The sequence below is a fragment of the Eleutherodactylus coqui genome, chromosome 3 (genome assembly GCF_035609145.1).
Source record: "Eleutherodactylus coqui strain aEleCoq1 chromosome 3, aEleCoq1.hap1, whole genome shotgun sequence".
Classification (NCBI taxonomy): domain Eukaryota; kingdom Metazoa; phylum Chordata; class Amphibia; order Anura; family Eleutherodactylidae; genus Eleutherodactylus; species Eleutherodactylus coqui.
In genome coordinates, this window is record NC_089839.1 from 921,687 (window position 1) to 948,576 (window position 26,890).

General features: G+C 50.6%; 1 protein-coding gene across 4 annotated transcripts; it reads left to right on the forward strand.

Annotated features, from left to right (window-relative positions):
• The first annotated feature begins 388 nt into the window (after window positions 1-388).
• Window positions 389-26,045, forward strand: LOC136620334 (protein Mis18-alpha-like). Of its 4 annotated transcripts, none has more exons than XM_066595035.1 (6): window positions 389-548; window positions 3,242-3,308; window positions 4,083-4,208; window positions 11,449-11,571; window positions 13,393-13,489; window positions 25,791-26,045. In XM_066595035.1, exons 1-6 carry the CDS (start codon window positions 416-418, stop codon window positions 25,848-25,850), a joined length of 606 nt encoding a protein of 201 aa, XP_066451132.1. In that variant the 5' UTR covers window positions 389-415; the 3' UTR covers window positions 25,851-26,045. The 4 variants fall into 4 exon arrangements, with proteins under 4 accessions (XP_066451132.1, XP_066451131.1, XP_066451133.1 ...); XM_066595034.1 differs by lacking the exon at window positions 25,791-26,045 and adding an exon at window positions 23,844-24,197; XM_066595036.1 differs by lacking the exon at window positions 25,791-26,045 and adding an exon at window positions 16,489-16,680.
• The last annotated feature ends 845 nt before the right edge of the window (window positions 26,046-26,890 follow it).

Here is a 26,890-nt window from a genome sequence, read left to right on the forward strand (position 1 = left end):
CCAACCCTAAACGCTAACCCTAACCCTATACCTAACCCTAAACGCTAACCCTAACCCCCAACCCTAAACGCTAACCCTATACCTAACCCTAAACCCCAACCCTAACCCTATACCTAACCCTAACCGCTAACCGCTAACCCTATACCTAACCCTAAACCTATACCTAACCCTATACCTAACCCCGTGCAGTGTGTAGTGCACACGGCTACCGAAGGCAATGCGCGTGCACGCTGTGTAGTCACGTGGTGCCGAAGAGCCAATCAGGTGGCTCTAATCAGCAGCGCTGCTTAAGTGCGGCTGAAATCAGAAATATGCGTCCCGGTCTCCTCACAGCCCAGCGGAGCCCTCAGCGCGTGCGGCAGCTGTCACGTGGTGGTGTTGACGTCACGTGGTTTTGGCGCGCTGCTCCATAGAGATGGCGGGAGCGGCGAGCGGAGAGTGGACGGAGGGGCAGACGGTGTTCCTGTGCAGCAGCTGTAGGATGCCGCTGGCGGACTCGGGAGACCTTGTGGGGAGGACAGATGACGATAACGTCATCCTGCTGAAAGGTGCGGGAACCACGGGGCGATGCCGGCTGTGGAGTAGCCGGCAGTGTGGAAGGAGCGCCTACCTCCCAAAGCCCCCACACCTGACTGCGCCTCACCCTCTGAGCCCCCTCCCATCTGAGTGCCCCCTCCCTGAGCCCCCACACCTGAGGGCCCTCCCCCTCCCATCTGAGTGCCCCCTCCCTGAGCCCCCACACCTGAGGACCCTCCCCCACCCATCTGAGTGCCCCCTCCCCGAGCCCCCTCCCATCTGAGTGCCCCCTCCCTGAGCCCCCACACCTGAGGGCCCCCCCCCCACCCATCTGAGTGCCCCCTCCCTGAGCCCCCACACCTGAGGGCCCCCCCCACCCATCTGAGTGCCCCCTCCCCACCCATCTGAGTGCCCCCTCCCCGAGCCCCCTCCCATCTGAGTGCCCCCTCCCCGAGCCCCCTCCCATCTGAGTGCCCCCTCCCTGAGCCCCCACACCTGAGGGCCCTCCCCGAGCCCCCTCCCATCTGAGTGCCCCCTCCCTGAGCCCCCACACCTGAGGGCCCTCCCCCACCCATCTGAGTGCCCCCTCCCTGAGCCCCCTCCCATCTGAGTGCCCCCTCCCTGAGCCCCCTCCCATCTGAGTGCCCCCTCCCTGAGCCCCCACACCTGAGGGCCCCCCCACCCATCTGAGTGCCCCCTCCCTGAGCCCCCTCCCATCTGAGTGCCCCCTCCCTGAGCCCCCACACCTGAGGGCCCTCCCCATACTCACCTGACTGCGCCTCACCCTCTGAGCCCCCTCCCATCTGAGTGCCCCCTCCCTGAGCCCCCTCCCATCTGAGTGCCCCCTCCCTGAGCCCCCACACCTGAGGGCCCCCTCCCCGAGCCCCCCCCCCATCTGAGTGCCCCCTCCCCGAGCCCCCTCCCATCTGAGTGCCCCCTCCCTGAGCCCCCACACCTGAGGGCCCTCCCCATACTCACCTGACTGCGCCTCACCCTCTGAGCCCCCTCCCATCTGAGTGCCCCCTCCCCGAGCCCCCTCCCTGAGCTCCCACACCTGAGGGCCCTCCCCCACCCATCTGAGTGCCCCCTCCCTGAGCCCCCACACCTGAGGGCCCTCCCCCACCCATCTGAGTGCGCCTCACCCTCTGAGCCCCCACACCTAAGCGCCCTCCCTCCAGCCATCTGAGTGCGCCTCACCCTGTGAGTCCCCCCCACACCTCAGGGCCCTCTCCCCAGCTGTCTACCACTGGAGCTCCCACACCCGAGTGCCCCCCGCGCCCCACCCCCTCCAAGCTCCCACACCCGAGTGCCCCCACACCTGACGGCCCTCCCCCCAGCCATCTGAGTGCGCCTCACCCTGGGAGTCCCCCCCCCCCCCCTAAGGCGTGGAAGCTCCGGTGGTAGACAGCTAGGGAGAGGGCCCCCCCAAGCTGTCTACCACCGGAGCTCCCACGCCCCCCACCCCTCTGAGCTCCCACGCCCCCCACCCCTCTGAGCTCCCACGCCCGAGTGCCCCAGCTCCCCCGCCCCTCTGAGCTCCTACGCCCGAGTGCCCCAGCTCCCCCGCACCGCACCCCACCCCTCTGAGCTCCTACGCCCGAGTGCCCCAGCTCCCCCGCGCCCCACCCCCTCCAAGCTCCCACATTCGAGTAGAGCCTCAGGCTTTTATTGTAAAGCATAACACCTGCCCTTTTATGGGCGTGCAACAGATGACATCAGTAACATAGGATTCTCATTTGTCGGATCATATAGAATCCCCCACCCCTCTCCAAAGTCCACTGTGTAAGCCAGTCCTTTGTTCTATCAGCATGCGCTCAAAACTGAAAGTATCTCTTTGTTGCAGAAGTTAGTATGGAGAAGTTTCTGTGTGGGGGATGGGAAAGGACTGGGGAAACACTCAGTATTGAATACAGGTATACATGTAATACTATGACTTTTAACTCTCAGAGGCTGCTTGTGGAACATATATATATATATATATATATATATATATATTAGGCTAACATAACACACATCTTTCACCATGCCATTGTCCAGCAATTACTATAATGAAATTATGCAGTCATTAGCCTCTAAGAGTTAAAGTCACTACAGCTGCGTAATCCATCTAGTTTAGTACAAATTGATAGACATTTTACACTGACTAATCATCATGTCTATCACACCATCCCCTCCGAGCTCCTACGCCCGAGTGCCCCAGCTCCCCCGCGCCCCACCCCCTTCGAGCTCCAACATCCGAGTGCCCCCCCAGCATTCTTACAGCATCTTCACCTGGCCGCTCCTCTTCTTTCTGTGATGTAGCATTCTGCTTACTGCCGGTCACTAATGATGTAGCGTTCGCTGCCTAGCCGGGGATGCTGAGTCCTATGCCGGGCTATTACTGCGCATGCGCACTGTCTTGGGGCATTAGAATATGAACATCGCGCAGTGGCAGCAGTCACCGGCATAGGCAGCGAATACTCTGTCATTAGAGACGTGGCGCACAAGGACCTGCAGGAAGGAGACTACTGAAGATGGACGCTACATAACTGAAAGAAAAGGATCCGGCCGGAGGGGAGGTGACCCGGGGAAGGAAGAGGTAAGCATTATGGGTTTTTGTTTTTTTTAATGACAGAATCCCTTTAAGGCCAATATAGGCCATGTCCTTAAGGGCCTAAATGGGTGTGTCCAGACTTTTGCCTTACCCAGTATATATTTGTGTGTAGAACTTTTTTTTTCTCTGCAGCTGTTACAGAAAATGTGGAAATTGATGAGAACAAAGCGGTTTCCTCGTACCAGCAGGACGCTTTCAGGTGTGTATACAGCGTTGTGCTGATCTCGGCTCCATAGGGGCGGACTTGCATCGCTGATGAGGTGAAGCTCTGACCTTTAACCCTGCAGTTTGGGATTCACAATTAAAGAAGTCCAACCAATACCACCCCACAGAACGCCCTCCTTACAGGGGATGGGGGGGTTTGGGTAGTTTTGGCTAAAACGTTGCTGCCGATACTGGAAGCATCTGAAAGGGTACAGAATTGTATTGAGCCGCTATACCGTATACGGCAGTGTGGTATACACTAAAGTGCTCACGCTGTCAGCCCCCCATCAATCTGACCGGGGGACCTATCCTGAGGACAGCGAATCAATATCTCTGTCTCGGGAACCCCCTCTGAGGTCTTCATATAACTTTATAGCAGCTAGAGTTCTGTTTACCGGATACAGAGCTCCAAATTCCCCGAATAGAAAATAATCTAGAAGCGGGAAAGGGAGATTGCCCATGTCTTCAAGATGTTGATGTGCAGACAGGATTCCGGAGGGTTCTTGCAACTGTGATGGAACACCCCCTCCCCTGCCAGCACTGAAAGCTGGCATCCGTGTCGATGACTAACCAGTGGATCGGGAGGAAGGAGCAACCCTGGGGAATTGGAGGCAGTGGAGCCACCATAGATGGGCTTGACGTGAGAGAAAGTGGATGGGGCAATCCAGAGACAGTGGGGACTTGTCCCAGGTGGAAAGAATGGTGTTCTGGAGTGGAACTATGTAAATGGGACTGCTTTCACGGGTAATGGCATCTTTTCCCATTTCAGATTGGAGGGCAACTGTCTTGTCTTCCGGAAGAATGACCTGAGAAGGCTGCATGTCAAATGCCATTCCTGGAAAAAGAATGCGTTGCGAGGGAATGAAGCATTGCTTCCAACTGTTGTTCAGCCAAAGTGAGGGATTGTGTCCAACAGTGATCATGAGGCTTTTCAATTTTTCCTTCCTGGATGGAGCCTTGATGAGAATGTTGTCCAAGTATATGGGATGACTAGTATTCCCTTGGATCGCAAAAGGGCCCTGACAGTCGCTATGATCTTTGTAAATATGCAAGAAGCTGTAGCCAACCGGTCTAAGGACAAGTGCAGGAGGTGCACATGGACTTGGCCTGAGGGAATTTTGCGATGGCAAACATTACAGGCAAAATGGGTGTCCTAAGTCTGTGGCCCCAATTGGCCAAAGCTTCCTTCCCTAAGATTTGGCATGCTGGACAGGGCAAAATGAAAGCTTTTTTCTCCTCCCGGAGCAATCGTTCACCTAGGGCAAAACAGGCCTATTCGATATGCGACCTGATGATGGTTCCTAGAGCAGACTAGGAGTCAAACTGCTGCTGACCTTCCCCGAGGGGAGAGAGAGAAGGGGTGAGATGGAAAGGATCTAGAAGGAAAGCCTGCCAATGAACCCCCTTAGATGAAGGGAAGTAAGGGACTTCAGAGGTAGGCCTAAAAAGAAAAGAATTGGGCTAGAGTAGGCCCTAGCTCTGAGAAATAAAGCAGGCCTGGTCGGAGGCCTGACAAAGCCTTGGAAAGAGATCCAGGGGCTCCACTAAGTGAGTCATGGGGGATCAGGAACTAGATAGGAGCCTGGGCCTAGAGTAGAAGGATTGCCCAGGCACCTGGAGTAGGCCACGGTTGGGCATGACTGGGGTCAAAACTGTGCCCATGTGCTGGGAGCAAGGTGAGGGTCCGAACAGATTTCTCCTGAAGCAGGCAAAGAGACTGGGATCTGTGAAAATGGAATCTGTCATTGTTGGTAGGCTGTGGAGGATGGGGGCTAGACAAAATATAGGCACCCTATCCCAGGGCTGCAATCGATTGGGAGCCACAGTTAGGCCACAGGCCATGAAACCTGAACACTGTAGAGCCAGGGATCAGGCCTGGGCACTGGATCAGGTGGGGGGTCATGAGGGCTGCAGAGGGTGAGGTAAAAGACAGGATGGTGGAAGCCCAACAGGCTAGAAGTGGGGGCAACTGGAGGGTGCTCAATGCAAAAAGGGAGTGGATCCTGAAAAGGGGTCCAGGGATTTGGGTTGAGGTTATACTTGCCTGTCCAGAAGTCTTGGAAGTTTTTCTGTTGCCCATGGGGAGTGTTGATTGTCACTGCTTTGTGCCAGGCTCTGGTAGGCAGGCGGGCGGGAGCTGGCTGGTACGGACCGTTGTCCATTGACTGGAGTAACAACCGATCTTTCATTCGTTGGTTCGATTTAGTCCAGCCCTTGGCGAGCAGGAAGTGACAGTCTGACTGTCTGTGCTGTTCCCTACCTTTGATGTGGGAAGGACAGCGAGGTCTTCCCGTCTTTGCTGCCCGGACCTAAAAGGGGAAAAAATAAAAAAGGTAGTTATCTATATATATATATAAAATTGAATGTATGTCTGTGTCTGTCTGTCTGCGTGTCTGTTTGTCCTTTATGCGCTACTACACCATTCATCCGATCGCCATGAAACTTTGGGAAGTTGTTGAGTACACTCCTGGGAAGATTATAGGCATAGTACAAATATTCTATGATAAATGGCGCGTGCGCGAGCGTCGTCGACGGTTACGACCCCCCCACGTAGATCGTTCGATTTCCATCATTGCCACTAATTCTCTCACTTCCCGATGTCATAGAAACTTGAAATTTGGCCCGAGCATTGATTATGTCATAAATAGGAAAAGTTAATAGGTCCCAACTCGATTATTCAATTCTATGCTCAAAAGTGTGCGGAATGTAATTTTCTCACTTTCCAATGTCATAGAAACGGGAAATTTGGCACGAGCATTGATTATGTCATAAATAGGAAAAGTTAATGGGTCCCAACTCGATTATTCAATCCTAAGCGCAAAATTTGGCACGAGCATTGATTATGTCATAAATAGGATATTGAGAATGCTGAGGTAAAATAAAAGCTGTGCTGTGATTGGTTGCTATTTTTTATATTGCTAAGGCAGAATAAAAGTTGCGCTGTGATTGGTTGTTATTTCTCTTACTGCTGACGCAACATGAAAGCTGCACTGTGATTGGTTGTTATATTTTATACTGCTGAGGTAAGATATAAGCTGCGCTGTGATTGGGTGTTATATATTATAAAGCTGAGGTAACATGTAAGCTGCGCTGCGATTGGTTGTTATATATTATACCACTGAGGTAACCTAAAAAAGCTGCGCTGTGATTGGTTGTTATCTAGATATATAAAAACGAATGAATGTCTGTCTGTCTTCGCAGCAACGCGCGACGGGTAAGCTAGTCCTATATAAACTAGAAGACAAAGCGCTTCATCCGGCGGTGTGCTGAACGGCTGTGGTGAAAGTTGCAAAAGTCTGCAGACTACCTTCTCTTCAAATTCATGCTTAGAACCTACAACCTCGCCCTCCACCACGCCAAACAAGTTTACTTCACCTCTCTAGTCTCCTCACTATCCCACAACCCTAAACGACCCTTTTGACACTTTTCACTCCCTTCTCAGCCCTAAACCGCAGCCCCCGGTGACGGATCTCAGTGCCGAAGAGCTGGCTGCTTACTTCAAAAAGAAAATCGACGACATCCGTCAGGAAATAACTTCCCAATCCCAGACTAGCCCTGACCCTAGTCTTGTCAGTACTGCATCTAGCTCCTGCTCACTGTCTGTACTCAGACCAACAACAGAGGAAGAAGTCTTCAGAGTGCTTTCCTCTGCTCACCCCACCACCTGTGCTAGTGACCCTCTCCCCTCACACTTCCTCCAGTCCCTCTCCCCAGTTGTCATTTTCCACCTCACCACTATAGTCAACCTCTCCCTGACCTCTGGCATCTTCTGCTCCTCGTTCAAACATGCTATCATATCCCCACTGCTAAAGAAACCGACTCTTGACTTGTCCGATGCTGCCAACTACCGACCCATCTCAAATCTCCCCTTCATCTCCAAACTACTAGAACGCCTGGTTTACACACGCCTTATAAGCTATCTCTCATAAAACTTTCTTTTCGACCCCCTACAGTCTGGCTTCCGACCCCTACACTCGACAGAAACCGCCCTTTACAAAGGTGTCTAAACGACCTGACAGCCAAATCGGAGGGTGACTACTCCCTACTGATCCTCCTCGATCTCACCACAGCATCCTACCTATCTGACCGCTCCTTCAGCATCTCCTTTGCTGTCTCTACCTCCCCTCCTCTTCCCATTGCTGTTGGGGTCCCCCAGAGCTCGGTCCTCGGCCTTTTCCTCTTCTCTATCTACACAGCCCCCATTGGACAAATCATCAGAAGTTTTGGCTTTCAGTATCATCTCATGCTGACGACACCCAGCTATACACCTCCTCCCGGGACATCACAGCAGCATTCCTCCAGAACGCCACCGACTGTCTGCTGTCTCTAACACCATGTCCTCTCTCTACCTGAAACTGAACCTCTCAAAAACTGACCTGCTGGTGTTTCCGCCCTCTACTGACCGCCCACATCCTGACATCTCCATCTCAGTGTGTGGCACCATAACTCCCAGACAGCACGCCCGCTGCCTTGGGGTCATATTCGACTCCAATCTCTCCTTTACCCCCTACATCCAATCTCTCTGCCGAACATGTCAGCTGCACCTCAAGAATATCGCAAGAATCCGCTCTTTTCTCACTGTAGACGCGCTAAAAACGCTCGCTGTCGCCCTCATCCACTCTCGGCTCGATTATTGGCACCCGCTGCTAATCGGCCCCCCGCACTTGACTCCAACCCTCCAATCCATCCTGAATGCGACAGCCAGGCTCATCTTCCTGTCCAACTGCTACTCGGATGCCTCTGCCCTGTGTTGGTCGCTTTACTGGCTGCCTGTCAAATGCAGAATACAATCCACACTTGACACTCTCATCCATAAAGCTCTCCACAGCACCGCGCCGCCCTGCCCTACACTGTATCCCTTATCCATAAAGCCTCCACAGCCCCGCCCCGCCGTACATTGTATTCCTCATTCATAAAGTCTCCACAGCCCCGCCCGCCCTACATTGCATCCCTCATCCATAAAGCCCCAACAGCCCCGCCCGCCGTACATTGTATTCCTCATCCATAAAGCCTCCACAGCCCCACCCCGCCCTACATTGTATTCCTTATCCATAATGCCTCCACAGCCCCACCCCGCCCTACATTGTATTCCTCATCCATAATGCCTCCACAGCCCCGCCCGCCCTACATTGTATCCCTCATCCATAAAGCCCCAACAGCCCCGCCCGCCGTACATTGTATTCCTCATCCATAAAGCCTCCACAGCCCCACCCAGCCCTACATTGTATTCCTCATCCATAAAGTCTCCACAGCCCCACCCCGCCCGACATTGTATTCCTCATCCATAAAGTCTCCACAGCCCCACCCCGCCCTACATTGTATTCCTCATCCATAAAGTCTCCACAGCCCTACCCCGCCCTACATTGTATTCCTCATCCATAAAGTCTCCACAGCCCCGCCCTACATTGTATTCCTCATCCATAAAGCCTCCACAGCCCCGCCCGCCCTACATTGTATCCCTCATCCATGAAGTCTCCACAGCCCCGCCCACTCTACATTGTATTCCTCATCCATAAAGCCTCCACAGCCCTACCCCGCCCTACATTGTATTCCTCATCCATAAAGTCTCCACAGCCCCGCCCTACATTGTATTCCTCATCCATAAAGCCCCAACAGCCCCGCCCCGCCCTACATTGTATCCCTCATCCATAAAGTCTCCACAGCCCCGCCCACTCTACATTGTATCCCTCATCCATAAAGTCTCCACAGCCCCGCCCCGCCCTACATTGTATCCCTCATCCATAAAGCTCTCCACAGCCCCACCCCGCCCGACATTGTATTCCTCATCCATAAAGTCTCCACAGCCCCACCCCGCCCTACATTGTATTCCTCATCCATAAAGTCTCCACAGCCCCGCCCTACATTGTATTCCTCATCCATAAAGCCTCCACAGCCCCGCCCGCCCTACATTGTATCCCTCATCCATGAAGTCTCCACAGCCCCGCCCACTCTACATTGTATTCCTCATCCATAAAGCCTCCACAGCCCTACCCCGCCCTACATTGTATTCCTCATCCATAAAGTCTCCACAGCCCCGCCCTACATTGTATTCCTCATCCATAAAGCCCCAACAGCCCCGCCCCGCCCTACATTGTATTCCTCATCCATAAAGTCTCCACAGCCCCGCCCACTCTACATTGTATTCCTCATCCATAAAGCCTCCACAGCCCTACTCCGCCCTACATTGTATTCCTCATCCATAAAGTTCTCCACAGCCCTGCCCACTCTACATTGTATTCCTTATCCATAAAGCCTCCACAGCCCCGCCCGCTCTACATTGTATCCCTCATCCATAAAGCTCTCCACAGCCCCGCCTGCCCTACATTGTATTCCTCATCCATAAAGCTCTCCACAGCCCTGCCCACTCTACATTGTATTCCTTATCCATAAAGCCTCCACAGCCCCGCCCGCTCTACATTGTATCCCTCATCCATAAAGCTCTCCACAGCCCCGCCTGCCCTACATTGTATTCCTCATCCATAAAGCCTCCACAGCCCTGCCCCGCCCTACATTGTATTCCTCATCCATAAAGCCTCCACAGCCACACCCCGGCCTACATTGTATTCCTCATCCATAAAGCTCTCCACAGCCCCGCCTGCCCTACATTGTATTCCTCATCCATAAAGCCTCCACAGCCACACCCCGGCCTACATTGTATTCCTCATCCATAAAGCTCTCCACAGCCCCGCCTGCCCTACATTGTATCCCTCATCCATAAAGCCTCCACAGCCCCGCCTGCCCTACATTGTATTTCTCATCCATAAAGCTGTCCAAAGCCCCGCCCGCTCTACATTGTATCCCTCATCCATAAAGCCTCCACAGCCCCGCCTGCCCTATATTGTATTCCTCATCCATAAAGCCTCCACAGCCCCGCCTGCCCTACATTGTATTCCTCATCCATAATGCCTCCACAGCCACACCCCGCCCTACATTGTATTCCTCATCCATAAAGCCTCCACAGCCCCACCCCGCCCTACATTGTATTCCTCATCCATAAAGCCTCCATAGCCCCGCCCTACATTGTATTCCTCATCCATAAAGCCTCCATAGCCCCGCCCCGCCCTACATTGTATTCCTCATCCATAAAGCCTCCACAGCCCCTGCCCTACATTGTATTCCTCATCCATAAAGCCTCCACAGCCCCACCCCGCCCTACATTGTATTCCTCATCCATAAAGCCTCCATAGCCCCGCCCCGCCCTACATTGTATTCCTCATCCATAAAGCCTCCATAGCCCCACCCCGCCCTACATTGTATTCCTCATCCATAAAGCCTCCACAGCCCTGCCCTACATTGTATTCCTCATCCATAAAGCTCTCCACAGCCATACCCCTCCCTAAATTGCTTCCCTCATCTCAATCAACCACCCAGCCAATGAAATCAGGTTAAATGCCCCTTTGACCCGAACCTCTCATTCCAGCCTCCAAGACTTCTCCAGAGAAGCACCAGTCCTCTTGAACGCTCTACCCAAAAATATCCGGGCAATCGCCTACACGCAACTTCAGGCGTGCTCTAAAAACGCCCCTCTTCAGGAAGGCATACCATATCCCCTAAACCAATCCCTCTGTACCCACCTGATAACATGCTCCTTGACCTACTGACTGCAGTTCCTGCTAGCCACCATCAACTGCCCCCTGCAGCCACTATACGGCCTGACCCCTGTCTGTGTATAGCATCCCTCACTTTCCACCTCGCCATACCGTGCACATCTCCAGCCCTTTACCTTCTGTGTCCCCCCAGTATCTGTAGTATGTAAGCTTGTTGGAGCCCTGCACCCCTACTGTCTCCATCAGCTGATTACTACATGGAACCGGGGGTCTTGTATCTGTTCCCCATCTTGTAAGCACTGCGGCATATGCTGGTGCTATATAAATTCAGATGATTATTATAGGTGGAGAAGCAGATCTGTGTCTGCCCGCTAGGGACACGAAGCTCCAGCAGATTAGCTCAGTGCCTGTATCGGGTATGGCACGTGTAGGAGTGCCCCGCCTCCTGGTGGCAGCAGCCCATGCCCGTGCTTCCTGTGTGCCCATTGTTGGTGCATCCTGTCAGTATGTGGATCTGATTTTATAGTCGTTTTTCCTTTGCATTGCAGTAGTAGACAGATTAAGCTAATCCCTGATTCTCCTTACCAGCACCGTGCGGGTTCTGCGCTGTAAGGGGTGTTCCTCGACTCTCGGAGCCTTGTATGTAGCCACGCCGCTGACCCTCGACCACAAGCGGGACTTGTTCAACCTAAATGCAGTTGCCGTTACTTGGTAAGAGGAATTCTGTTTATGTAATTGGTGGTAAATTGGAGCCGCGGTTTGGTGTCGCCGGCCAGGGGAGACTACTATGAGGACTGTCTGCTCCCAAACCATTCTGGCAATTATATGGAGTGGTGGAACCTTCTAGATTTACCATTGACGACTCTAGTGTTTATGAATGGTACCAAAAGCTGGCCATCTTACGGCTGCCTCCAAGGGAAGTTAGGAGTACGAGCCGAAGACGGCTTCTTCTCGTCTTGGACTCCTGATGTCACCGCTTTCTCCTCTTGGATTGCTGTGTCCCCTGGATTACCCCGAAATGCTTTTTGTTTATTTTATTATCATTTTCCCTCATTTTCCAGCGCTCTATCGTTTGTTCAATGAATAACATTTACCTAAAAATGAATCCTCTGAGTTTGTGTCAGACGACGTCCAAGATTTGTGTGTTGTGAGGTCACTAGAGCGCCAAAACAAACCCCTCCGAAGGCTGCCTGTCCACGGGCGTTGCCATATCCCACCGCAGGAGCCAGCAGACAGATCTCCGCGGTGAGCCTATCTGACAGGCTGAGCACGGAGAATCGCGGCAATTGCAGCATGCAGCGATTTGCTGTCTGCGAGCTGAGAAGCGCTATGATGCTCCGCTCATGGACAGGGGGGCTGCGCTTTCCATAGCAACGCTATAGAAAGTTTTCACTGCGTTCCCCGCAGCCGGATTATTGCCGCAAGGAGCGCAGTGAAAATTTGCCCGTGGACAGGAGCCCTACAGCTTCACCCTACCTGGAGAACGACCCTCCGGGGGCAGAAATATGAACCCCGTTCATTGGAGGTCGTTCACATGAGCGATGTTATCCTGCATGGCCCCGCGATGTGACAAATCGCAGCATGTTGTACCTCGTTTCCCCGAAAATAAGGCACGGTCTTATATTAATTTTTGCTTCAAAAGCTCTTACTATTTTGAATGTTTAGCTGGCGGGACACCATTTAAATCATCTTACTTTATTAACCGTAACTTGGGTGTATTGTTGGAGAAGAGCTTATAGTTCAAGCATCCTCAAAAACCCTGAAAATTCATGCTAGGTCTTATTTTCAGGGAAACTGTATCTGGCTGTGTGATCTGGCATGCAGCCCCATTGCCTTAAACGTGGCCGGCAGCAGCAGCGCGGCCCCATTGGGAGCAGTGTGACAACTCTGCGATCCTGTGTGAAGTTACTCTAAAAACATAGGATCCGGCTAGAGCAGCAGAATTAGTGGCTTGGAGTGATTCTATTTGGCGTAACGCACATTCAGCGGGACAGGAACTAAGCACCTGACGCTACCCAAAATGTTTGTGTCACGCTGAATATCTAGACTTGGTGTATACGGGGCAGGTCGCACTTCTTGGAGGCGCTTTTATTTTACTTTTTTACTATGGACACAGGTTAGCATTATCCTTGTGTTCCCTGCTGTCCCTACATGGAGATCAGTGATTAATGGTAACAGCCCATCTGTTATGTGTGTGCAGACATGCCTCCAAGCCCCATCGACGCAGGTAACCCCTCTGATGGCGTGACCGGGTCCCCTAACACATTAGCACGGTGTTCAGAGGGGTTTATGACTGCACAGGTTTCTCCGTTGCCTGCGCACTAGCCATCAACGCGCTGAAGGATTAGCCTGTGCGCACCATTGTACAGCTGCTATTGGGCTCTCCTAGGTGGGCGCTTGGCTATCGCAGCACGGCTCCTAGTAAAGACAGCGCAAATGTGTTAGTTTTACTGATTCTGCATAGCCAGGAGGTTTTCACTTAATTTGCAGAGAAGGGGTATGACCAAAATAACAATACTTTCTTTATTTCAGTTATTGCTCTAGTAACTCACGCAAGCAAACCTCCAGAATGGATCAGAAGGTCGTGAATCTGCCGACTATTCCCTTTATGGAAGCACAACTGAAAAAGGTAAGCTATAGTCACAGGTCTCAGTGATCCAATAACAGGTAACGGGTTGTCCACTTGTAAACTACTGATGGACTATTGCTGGGATCACTCGTCACTAGTAGATCAGTGGGGTCCATCGCCCAGGACCCCTGCTGATCAGTCACAGAGCTGACCGACAGACGCAGCCAGGCTCCGTATTCCAGGGATACCACACCTGGCCTAAGCAGGGAAAAAAGATCCAAAATGGCCGAACGATAGATTTTAAGCAGACTGAAAGACAACCGTGAGCGAATCGTTAACTAAAACTGCACGACGGGCCCGATCAGACGGGCTTTATGCCAGGAAAATCCACAACCATAAACATCCGCAGAGTCCAGACAGCCATCCAACTAGGTACACAATACAACATGCCATGGGCCCTGGTATCACTTGACATAGCAAAAGCCTTTGACTCGGTGGAATGGGCTTTTCTGGAAGCCTGCTTGATCCGCTTTGGATTCGGACCTAACTTCCGACAATGGGTCAAAACTATATATAAATCCCCAAGCGCAAATGTCATAGTCAATGGTATCCCATCGGCAGAATTCCAACTGACAAGAGGCACCCGACAAGGATGCCCTCTATCCCCGGCCTTGTTCGCCATAGCCATCGAGGCATTAGCAATCCGTTTGAGAAACTCCCCTAATGTGACAGGCATCAAATGGGCAGACCATGAAAGCAAACTAGGACTATACGCAGACGATACAATCCTATTCTTATCAAACCCATCAAATTCCTTTGTCCAGGCCATGACACACATAGACAGATTCTCCCATTTTTCCGGATTATATGTAAATTGGGCCAAATCAACAATCCTTTACACAGAGGTTAACCCAAAATACGACCCCCCACGTCGAGAAATATGGATTAAAACCAGTCTCAAAATTCAAATATCTGGGAATGATCATGTCATATGACCACAACAATGCAATAACAGACAACATAAACCCACTTCTAGAAGACCTCAAACTGAAACGATGGGCTCGGGCGCATAAATCTCATTAAAATGGTCATCCAGCCCAAATCCCTATATATATTTCAACATATGCCAGTGAGCGTTCCCAAACGCCTTTTCAGGACTTTAAACTCCTTAATCACAACATTTATTTGGAACTCCTCGCGCTCCAAGCTGAGCCTATCGATCCTACAAAGACCTAAAGAACAAGCCGGAATGGCCCTTCCGGACCTCCGGCTTTATTACCTAGCAGGACAATTGCGAAACATCAGAACCTGGGTCTTAGGAAAAGAACTACCTATAGCAGACAGACAGCTTGCGAAACAAGTAACTGGTCACAATCTCCTGCATTTCCTAGAATTCCCGGAGCGCACCAAATCCACTGATCTAACCCCACTTCACAAACTGGCTCTTAATGTATGGAAAGAAGCAAAGACACTGCAGAATTACCAAGGGGTGTTGCCGGAACTTCCCCTCTGGAACAACCCTGGCCTCACCGCATTACAGTCAGTCCCAGACCCACAATACTGGATCGCCCAAGGGGCACATACACTAAATGATATATATATGGATGGAACGCTCCCCACATTTACGCAACTGCGCGATAAGCTGCAGGCCCCATACCTCCAGTTATTTTTTCAACTAAGACATGCCCTAAACTCCCAATTCCCCCCCCCCCCACCTCGGCCCGTATATCTAAGTTCCCCACAATAGGCATCCTCAAATCCCAAGGACCCAAAGGCCTAATATCAGCCCTATATACACACCTCCTCTCAGCCAAAATAAGTCCGAATCCTCCCCCTGCATACGACAGATGGAAACTCGCCATCGCGTCCCTCACACCTGAGGAGTGGCAAGACATCTCTGAATCCCACCTGTCAGTGTCACCAGCTGTAAACAATAAGCTAATACAACTGTACATTATTCACCGAGCCTACCTTACCCCCAACCGATTACACAAAATGCGTAACACTACCTCAGACTCATGCCAGAGATGCCGCCAACCAAGAGCGGACTTTTGGCACCTGATCTGGGAATGTCACTTTGTCAGGGAGTTTTGGTCAAAGGTGACAAATCTCCTGAACTCACTTCTACGGCCCCCACTATCCATAGAACTGGACCCCAAGGTGGCGCTGTTCAGCTTGCTGGAAGAGGAAGTGTGGCCACACCATACCCGCGTCTTCCTCGAAAAGACACTATTCTTAGCCCGCAAAGAAATAGCCATAAAATGGATGGCAACAGAGCCCCCCTCGGTCCCACAATGGGTCCAGTCCGTAAACACAGTAACCTCGTACGAAAAAATTATATATCAAAAAAGAGGATGCCCGACCAAATTCCAAAAAGTATGGGGAGCCTGGCTAGACTCTCACTCTACCCTGACCACCGATTAAAACCTCAACCTACCCCACGATAATCCCCTCCCCCTCCCCACTGACAAGCGCCTGGAAGAGCTACAACCCCGAATCCCCTAACCCCAAAAGGGCAAAGGAAGAGCAGAGTCTAGTGTTATTGTTCTTTTATATAAATTTAAAAGTCTACTGTTACAATATGCGAACAGATAGTTCGAGAGACACAGCAACTAAGTTGATGTTAATCCAATATATACAACCGTTACTGTCTATTTCACCATGTGTAATGTAAAGTTTACTTCACTGTGTATCTCACAAACTGCATATTACCAATAAATAAAACGAATTAAAAAAAAAAAACTGCACGACGGGCGCAAGATAGGCACAACGATGAGCGCCTAAACGATGGCTTTTAGATTAATTACGAGTGATAATGGTTGTCTAAATTAGCCTTAAGATAAGCCATCAGTAATTTACAACTTGGCATTCCCTTTAAACCGTTTGTACCAAGACCGGTGATAAGGCTATCTATAGGATAGGTAGTTTGATGGGTAGTGGCTTCACCACTGATCCTCAAAATGGGGGGTCCCGTGATCCACTGGTCCTGCACCGGCCCACAGTGATGTCACATTGATTAGGTTATCGGTTGTGCAGTGCTGCTCTATTTATTTCAATAGGGCTGATGGAAATGGCCAACTGCAAGCGCTCTGCCGTCTCCAGCGGTCCCATTGGAGATGGGATGCACCGAGCGTGACCATGGCCCCTCACTCCCCACCAATCAGACTTTCCGCCCTGGTCAAATGAACAGTTGGTGAGTCTATTTTAGTCCAACCCCCTCGAGGACGAGCAGGAATTTACCTTAGTCACCGCGGTGGTACAACAGGGTACTAGAGCCTCTATGCCCCCCCCTGTATCACCTCTTGTATCCAAGCTAGAGGTGGTACAGCAGGGTACTAGAGCCTCCATGTCTGCCTGTATCACATCTTGTATCTAAGCTAGAGGCAGTACAACAGGGTACTAGAGCCTCCATGCCCACCTGTATCACATCTTGTATCCAAGCTAGAGGTGGTACAACAGGGTACTAGAGCCTCCATGCCCCCTGTATCACATCTTGTATCCAAGCTGGAGGTGGTACAACAGGGTACTAGAGCCTCCATGCCTGCCTGTATCACATCTTGTATCCAAGTTAGAGGCGGTACAACAGGGTACTAGAGCCTCCATGCCTGCCCATATCACATCTTGTATCCAAGCTAGAGGCGGTACAACAGGGTACTAGAGCCTCCATGCCCCCTGTATCACATCTTGTATCCAAGCTAGAGGTGGTACAACAGGGTACTAGAGCCTCCATGCCCCCATATCACATCTTGTATCCAAGCCAGAGGCAGTACAACAGGCTACTGTAGCCTCCATGCCCCCCGTATCACATCTTGTATCCAAGCCAGAGGCAGTACAACAGGCTACTATAGCCTCCATGCCCCCGTATCACATCTTGAATCCAAGCTAGAGGTGGTACAACAGGGTACTAGATCCTCCATGCCCCCATATCACATCTTGTATCCAAGCCAGAGGCAGTACAACAGGCTACTAGAGCCTCCATGCCCACCTGTATCACATCTTGTATCCAAGCTAGAGGCGGTACAACAGGGTACTAGAGCCTCCATGCCCCCCGTATCACATCTTGTATCCAAGCTAGAGGTGGTACAACAGGCTCCTAGAGCCTCCATGCCCCCTGTATCACATCTTGTATCCAAGCTAGAGGCGGTACAGCAGGGTACTAGAGCCTCCATGCCCACCTGTATCACATCTTGTATCCAAGCTAGAGGCGGTACAACAGGGTACTAGAGCCTCCATGCCCCCTGTATCACATCTTGTATCCAAGCTAGAGGTGGTACAACAGGGTACTAGAGCCTCCATGCCCCCTGTATCACATCTTGTATCCAAGCTAGAGGCGGTACAACAGGGTACTAGAGCCTCCATGCCCGCCCTTATCACATCTTGTATCCAAGTTAGAGGTGGTACAACAGGGTACTAGAGCCTCCATGCCCCCTGTATCACATCTTGTATCCAAGCTAGAGGCGGTACAACAGGGTACTAGAGCCTCCATGCCCGCCTGTATCACATCTTGTATCCAAGCTAGAGGCGGTACAACAGGCTACTATAGCCTCCATGCCCCCCGTATCACATCTTGTATCCAAGCTAGAGGCGGTACAACAGGGTACTAGAGCCTCCATGCCTGCCTGTATCACATCTTGTATCCAAGTTAGAGGCGGTACAACAGGGTACTAGAGCCTCCATGCCTGCCTGTATCACATCTTGTATCCAAGCTAGAGGCGGTACAACAGGGTACTAGAGCCTCCATGCCCGCCTGTATCACATCTTGTATCCAAGCTAGAGGTGGTACAACAGGGTACTAGAGCCTCCATGCCCGCCCTTATCACATCTTGTATCCAAGCTAGAGGTGGTACAACAGGCTACTATAGCCTCCATGCCCCCCGTATCACATCTTGTATCCAAGCTAGAGGCGGTACAACAGGGTACTAGAGCCTCCATGCCCCCTGTATCACATCTTGTATCCAAGCTAGAGGCGGTACAACAGGGTACTAGAGCCTCCATGCCCGCCTGTATCACATCTTGTATCCAAGCTAGAGGCGGTACAACAGGCTACTATAGCCTCCATGCCCCCCGTATCACATCTTGTATCCAAGCTAGAGGCGGTACAACAGGGTACTAGAGCCTCCATGCCTGCCTGTATCACATCTTGTATCCAAGTTAGAGGCGGTACAACAGGGTACTAGAGCCTCCATGCCTGCCTGTATCACATCTTGTATCCAAGCTAGAGGCGGTACAACAGGGTACTAGAGCCTCCATGCCCGCCTGTATCACATCTTGTATCCAAGCTAGAGGTGGTACAACAGGGTACTAGAGCCTCCATGCCCGCCCTTATCACATCTTGTATCCAAGCTAGAGGTGGTACAACAGGCTACTATAGCCTCCATGCCCCCCGTATCACATCTTGTATCCAAGCTAGAGGCGGTACAACAGGGTACTAGAGCCTCCATGCCTGCCTGTATCACATCTTGTATCCAAGCTAGAGGCGGTACAACAGGGTACTAGAGCCTCCATGCCTGCCTGTATCACATCTTGTATCCAAGCTAGAGGCGGTACAACAGGGTACTAGAGCCTCCATGCCCGCCTGTATCACATCTTGTATCCAAGCTAGAGGTGGTACAACAGGGTACTAGAGCCTCCATGCCCGCCCTTATCACATCTTGTATCCAAGCTAGAGGTGGTACAACAGGGTACTAGAGCCTCCATGCCTGCCTGTATCACATCTTGTATCCAAGCTAGAGGCGGTACAACAGGGTACTAGAGCCTCCATGCCTGCCTGTATCACATCTTGTATCCAAGCTAGAGGCGGTACAACAGGGTACTAGAGCCTCCATGCCCGCCTGTATCACATCTTGTATCCAAGCTAGAGGTGGTACAACAGGGTACTAGAGCCTCCATGCCCGCCCTTATCACATCTTGTATCCAAGCTAGAGGTGGTACAACAGGGTACTAGAGCCTCCATGCCCGCCTGTATCATGAACTATTACACAACTTATATGACTTTTCTGAAACTCGCATCCACAGAGGAATAATGATAGTTTATAAAGGTGTAAAGTTTGGATACCTGACGAACACGAGAAATTGGTGACGACTTAAAAAAAAAGCATACTTTCAAAACAAACTGTGAGAAGTGGGTGAAGTAAGTGTCTCCTCAGTTGTGGGGATGAGATGCCTCCTACGGGGCCTGCTCGCTCTAGAGGGGCTTTGGGATGATTGGTTGAGAGGAGCTCAGGCTCCCGTGTAAAGGGGGCTGTGTTTTTAGACCATTTCGGACAGGTTTTCCAACTTGTCTGGAGAAGGGGGGGGGGGGCCTATGTTGCGCCACAAATTGTGCCAGATTACAAGATTTTGATGCAATTTTTATCATAAACTATATTAGCACATGTATATCCCTATGCGTAACACACAGTGAATGGAGTCCATGGTGATCAATGCACCCCAGTGTGCGGGCGCAGGAGACATAAATGGCAGCACGCTCTGTACGCAGCCCTTGAAGTCCATCCGCAGGCATCGTGTATGGGCAGCGTTTCCATATGCATTACCCTCCTGAGCAGAGAGAAAACAATCACACTGCGCATGTCCGTGATCGCATCATTCACGGACGTACAAGGTGTCTGCCGGCTGTGTGCTGCGGGTGGCCCTCGGTGTTTGTGATCGCATCGTTCACGGGCGTACAAGGTGTCTGCCGTCTGTGTGCTGCGGGTGACCCTCGGTGTTTGTGATCGCATCGTTCACGGGCGTACAAGGTGTCTGCCGTCTGTGTGCTGCGGGTGACCCTCGGTGTTTGTGATCGCATCGTTCACGGGCATACAAGGTGTCTGCCGTCTGTGTGCTGCGGGTGACCCTCGGTGTTTGTGATCGCATCGTTCACGGGCATACAAGGTGTCTGCCGTCTGTGTGCTGCGGGTGACTCTCGGTGTTTGTGATCGCATCGTTCACGGGCATACAAGGTGTCTGCCGTCTGTGTGCTGCGGGTGACTCTCGGTGTTGTCCGTGATCGCATCATTCACGGACGTACAAGGTGTCTGCCGGCTGTAATGTGTGCTGCGGGTGACCCTCGGTGTTTGTGATCGCATCATTCACGGGCGTACAAGGTGTCTGCCGGCTGTGTGCTGCGGGTGACCCTCGGTGTTTGTGATCGCATCATTCACGGACGTACAAGGTGTCTGCCGGCTGTGTGCTGCGGGTGACCCTCGGTGTTTGTGATCGCATCATTCACGGGCGTACAAGGTGTCTGCCGGCTGTGTGCTGCGGGTGACCCTCGGTGTTTGTGATCGCATCATTCACGGGCGTACAAGGTGTCTGCCGGCTGTGTGCTGCGGGTGACCCTCGGTGTTTGTGATCGCATCATTCACGGACGTACAAGGTGTCTGCCGGCTGTGTGCTGCGGGTGACCCTCGGTGTTTGTGATCGCATCATTCACGGGCGTACAAGGTGTCTGCCAACTGTGTGCTGCAGGAGGCCCTCGGTGTTTGTGATCGCATCATTCACGGGCGTACAAGGTGTCTGCCGGCTGTGTGCTGCGGGTGACCCTCGGTGTTTGTGATCGCATCATTCACGGACGTACAAGGTGTCTGCCGGCTGTGTGCTGCGGGTGACCCTCGGTGTTTGTGATCGCATCATTCACGGGCGTACAAGGTGTCTGCCGGCTGTGTGCTGCGGGTGACCCTCGGTGTTTGTGATCGCATCATTCACGGGCGTACAAGGTGTCTGCCAACTGTGTGCTGCAGGAGGCCCTCGGTGTTTGTGATCGCATCATTCACGGACGTACAAGGTGTCTGCCGGCTGTGTGCTGCGGGTGACCCTCGGTGTTTGTGATCGCATCATTCACGGACGTACAAGGTGTCTGCCGGCTGTGTGCTGCGGGTGACCCTCGGTGTTTGTGATCGCATCATTCACGGACGTACAAGGTGTCTGCCGGCTGTGTGCTGCGGGTGACCCTCGGTGTTTGTGATCGCATCATTCACGGGCATACAAGGTGTCTGCCGGCTGTGTGCTGCGGGTGACCCTCGGTGTTTGTGATCGCATCATTCACGGACGTACAAGGTGTCTGCCGGCTGTGTGCTGCGGGTGACCCTCGGTGTTTGTGATCGCATCATTCACGGACGTACAAGGTGTCTGCCGGCTGTAATGTGTGCTGCGGGAGGCCCTCGGTGTTTGTGATCGCATCATTCACGGACGTACAAGGTGTCTGCCGGCTGTAATGTGTGCTGCGGGTGACCCTCGGTGTTTGTGATCGCATCATTCACGGGCATACAAGGTGTCTGCCGGCTGTGTGCTGCGGGTGACCCTCGGTGTTTGTGATCGCATCATTCACGGGCGTACAAGGTGTCTGCCGGCTGTGTGCTGCGGGTGACCCTCGGTGTTTGTGATCGCATCATTCACGGGCGTACAAGGTGTCTGCCGGCTGTGTGCTGCGGGTGACCCTCGGTGTTTGTGATCGCATCATTCACGGACGTACAAGGTGTCTGCCGGCTGTGTGCTGCGGGAGGCCCTCGGTGTTTGTGATCGCATCATTCACGGACGTACAAGGTGTCTGCCGGCTGTGTGCTGCGGGTGACCCTCGGTGTTTGTGATCGCATCATTCACGGGCGTACAAGGTGTCTGCCGGCTGTGTGCTGCGGGTGACCCTCGGTGTTTGTGATCGCATCATTCACGGGCGTACAAGGTGTCTGCTGGCTGTGTTCTGCAGGAGACCCTCGGTGTTGTCCGTGATCGCGTTATTCACGGACGTACAAGGTGTCTGCCGGCTGTGTTCTGCAGGAGACCCTCGGTGTTGTCCACTTACACCCGTCTGAACGAGTCCTAAGACTAAGTGTGTGTTGCGTAACTCTCTGGCCATTCTCGCACCGAGGCATCAGACTCCCATTGATTTCAGTGGGGCCCCGCAGACATGCGCTCGGCCGCGGTGGTTTCTAACGCTGTCTGCTCTATTTTGCCATGTTTCTGTGCTTTTTAACACCTCTGTGAAGTCAGCACCCCATCTTTCAAAAAAGTTAATTTTTTATAAGTTCTGGATGCCCCCCAAAGAGTTCTAGAGTTCCCAATTAATTTTAAAAATAGTTCTAGCGAATTAAGCAAAAAAATCAACAAATGTATCTCTGCGGTGCTAACGTCCAAAAATGATATTACTAAATCAGCGAGAACTTTGTAAATATGGGTTCTAGAGCTTCGCGCATTAAGAGTTTTCTTCAGAACTGTTGAGGTGCTACCCAGAACTCTTATAAAATAGCAGAATTTCCCCAAAAATTATTTACACATAATAGCTAAAAAAATTTCAAAGTTATGTGTAAATACTTTTTGGGGAAATTCTGCTATTTTATACGAGTTCTGGGTAGCACCTCAAGAGTTCTGAAGAAAACTGTTAATGCTCGAAGCTCTAGAGCCAATATGTACAAAGTTCTCGCTGATTTAGTAATATCATTTTTGGAAGTTAGCACCGCAGAGATACATTTGTGTTTTTTTTTTTTGTTTTTTTTTGCTTAATTCGCTAGAACTATTTGTAAAATTAATTGGGAACTCTAGAACTCTTTGGGGGGCATCCAGAACTTATAAAAAATTAACTTTTTTGAAAGATGGGGTGCTGACTTCACAGAAGTCTTTTTAACCCCCTTCATCGCCCATCACCTTGCGGGGTGTGTTGTAAACCGCTGTCGGAGGCAGTAAAATCGGGGGGTTTTGACAAGACGTTGTGAGAGTGGCCCTAGACAGTAATAAGCCCCACTGTAGCTGCGTACACATGAATGCCTTCGTTCTTGGGATCTGTAAGTGACCACAATGAATTGTTTTCTTGCTATTCCATTACATTCTTATTAAAGGGGTTGTCCCACGATAGCAAGTGGGGTTATACACTTCTGTATGGCCATATTAATGCACTTTGTAATGTACATCGTGCATTAAATATTGGCCATACAGAAGTTATATACTTACCCCCTCCGGTGCTGGCGTCCCCGTTTCCATGGCGCCGACCAAACTTCTTCTCTGGTCGCACGAACAGTCGCGCTTGCGAACTGAAGATTCCTCTTCTTGATGGTCCGGGCTCACGAGCTGCGTCCTGGCTCCTCCCTCTTCTACGCATCATCGCGTAGCTCCGCCTCCATCACGTGGTGCCGATCAGCCAATGAGGTGGCTGGAATCGGCAGTGGAGCGCAGACTGGAGAAGAACATCCACGGTGCACCATGGGAGAAGACCCGCGGTGCACCGTGGGAGAAGACCAGCGGCGCCATCTTGGAAAGAAAATTTTTCAAAGCTGCAGAACGGGGATCCAGGTAAGAGACTTTTTTAAAAAAAACAAAAAACAAATAGATGCGCTTTTACGGTGTACTATGTGGGGGTCTGTGCAAAACAAAAATTTTATGTTTCGGCGCGGGACAACCCCTTTAAGGAGCCTGTTGACCCTTTCTCTCCTTGCTCCACCTTTAGTGCAGAACGCGGTTCGGCTCCTGTGAGCGAGCGTTAACGGACATCGAGAAGAAGCTGAAGGCTGACAAACCAACTTTGTAGTCCAGCGTTTCTCATTATCTAGCAGAAAGTTTGGAAAACTTTTTATTTTTCTGGGCAAATCAAAGCAAAATCCCCAAAACTGGGATATTTGGAATGAACTCTCTGGAGCGCCCGTAAAATGCAGATTCCTCTGTCCGGCAGCATTTTCTACCTCCAGGAATAGTTTTTATTGAATTTTCAGTATTACATTTAAAGACAATAGTGTTATCAGTAGATTGTTCATCATGTTACAATATGTTGGCTGCCAGCCGTTTATCAAAAAATAAAAATGACCATCGGATGTTAACAGGCGTTTGCATTTTCATTGTTGTCGGGAAAGGGATTCCTCAAGAGTAAACAATTGGCCAGGGCCAATTCATCATGTAGGTAGGGAAGGATTGGTGTAGGGAAGATTAGGGAGGGGGGGAAGGGTTCTCTCTCTCTCAGGGTCCACATCTCAAGGGGCGGAGACCTTAGTAAACTGGCTTTAGATTAACAGCTTCGACCCCGCTGTGGGAAAGGTGTAGTTTATCCAAGGAGTCCAGATGCTAATGGATTTATCCCTTTTATCCTCTATTATCGAAGTAAGTTTGAGATTCCAATTTATTCGGCTTTTAACTTCGGAAACATTCAGAGTAGCCTTACGCCAGGAGTGAGCGATAGTTTGTTTTGTAGCTAGGAAGATAAATGAAACTAATTTTCTGGAATTTGGGGAAATATTCTTAACTTTTTTTATTCAGTAGAGCCTCCCATGGATTTTTGCGTAGGTTGTGGAACGTTACTGAGTAGATTAAAGAATATGTCCTAATCCAGAGTCGCTTGACCCTTGGGCAGGACCACCATGTATGGAGCATATCACCAGGGGACGAGCAACCTCGGAAGCAGTTCTTTGAATGGCCGGGGACTGCATGCGCAATTCGGGTGGGGCTAGATACCATCGTAGAAGGACTTTATATGAGGTTTCCAGCATTAGTATATTGCGGGCCCCACTGTTGGTAGAACTCCATATCTGAGACCACTCCTCCTCGCTCAGGACCTCCCCTAGATCCTGCTCCCATTTAGTTACATAAGGTAATTGTATGCGGAATTTGGTGTGAACAAGGTTCGAGTAAATTAGGGAAATGAGGCCTTTTGCTTGTGGGTATTTTAGGCAGTATGTTTCAAAGGGGGTGAGGGAGTACGGAGGTTTTGTGTTCTTCAGTTGGGAAGTTGACCAATTTTTTAATTGTAGTTAGCGGAATATTTCTGTGGATGGTAAGTCCTTATTCTTGTCGAGGGTTAATTTGTTCAAACAGACTGGTCAGTTATGTTGTCGGTTCCGAATTGACCTAAGCAGGAGGAGCGCTCCTTGAGAGTCAAAGTACACATGGTATATGGTAAAACAATGAACTCTGTTTTATTGTCTGTATCTCTTGGCTTTTATAGCCAGCCCCTTCTCGCAGGACGGGACGTGTGGCTAAACAGGGAAAAACCTCGTGATTTCCATACATCTTACAATAAACTTATGACATAATCATTCAATAAACTTTAGACGTGTGATATATGACTCAGACAAACACATCTTTAAGAAATTGCTGATAATTCTACTATAGTTATGAACATCTGCTCTTGTGACTTAATCCTTGTGATAAATGACATTAAGAAATAGCTGATTTCACATGTAAGAGCTAGCAACTTCTTTGCGGTTAGGCTAGGTCTTTGCTAAATTCCAAGACATCTGGCCTTAGCTTCCTGATTCCACTTAGATCAGACGTACTTCCTCAAAGCAGTCATGACTTCTGTTACACATACAATATATTGCTAAAATATTCTTTTTGCTAAAATAGATTGATAAGCATATATACGGTACTTAATTTTGATAAGCGACATTTATTAATTTCTTTACAGCCCCTATTGGCCCTTATCATTCCCCCATTTTGGACATCAGGAAGTCACACACAGGAATGACAATTATGGGGAATTTTGAGGCTGAGTTGATCCAGAGGAAGGCGAAAACCCTTTTAGGAAAAAGCCAATTATCCTTGTATAAAAGGGAAAAATTCCTTCCTGACCCCAAATATGGCGATCGGAACAAGTCCCAAGATCACAGCCGACATCTGACTTTTTAAAATGCATTATTGTTTTCATGAATCTAAACAAATCTCTTACCATTTGTGTGAAACATAAAGTGTATGTTCGACCGCATCACAATGGGGACAATATTCATATACATTAAGAAAGGTATTTTCCTGAATAACATTGCTCTCCTCCACATCACTATCGTTATGCACTATTGAATATATATCGCGAAGTGTCTTTATTGGAGTGGGGATAGACAGTAAGCAAGTCCGTAAAATATCTTCCCCACTCCGAAGGTTGGGCATGCACATGTGGGAAATATTCAGTACGTCCTTTGCAAAGTATTCCCACATGTTGGGGTGTCCTTCCGCCCAAACAGTCCATCTTCTTCTTACATCGACAGTTGATGAGGAATTGTCCCGAAAAGAGAGTAGTCCAAGAAAACAAAGGGTAAATAATACACCTATCCAGACTATCAATGCTGGTGTCCAGGTTGCCATCCTCCTCCCCCACCCTGGGTTGGGCTTATTCTCCACCCCCCTCGTGGTGCTGAGGCGTTGGAACTTTCTTGCAGTGTGAGGCATGGATCCAAGTGGGTTTGCCTTCTAGCTTGACCGAGGTGGGAGTGGTTAACAGCACTTGGTATGGTCCGTCAAAGCGAGGTTCCAAAGTCTTTCTGACGTGTCTCTTTACCACCACCCAATCTCCAGGATTCAGAGAGTGGGATCCTTCCAAACTATCAGGGTCTGGAATAGAAGAGAAGACTAGGTCGTGTGTTATTTTTAGCTTTTGGCATAAATCCTGCACAAAGGAAGTAACTTTATCATGACCCAGGGATAGAGCTTGGGGGTGATACAGTCCTAACCTGGGCACGGAGCCAAAGAGAATCTCATAAGGAGACAGTCCTGTTTTCCTATTTGGCGTGGTTC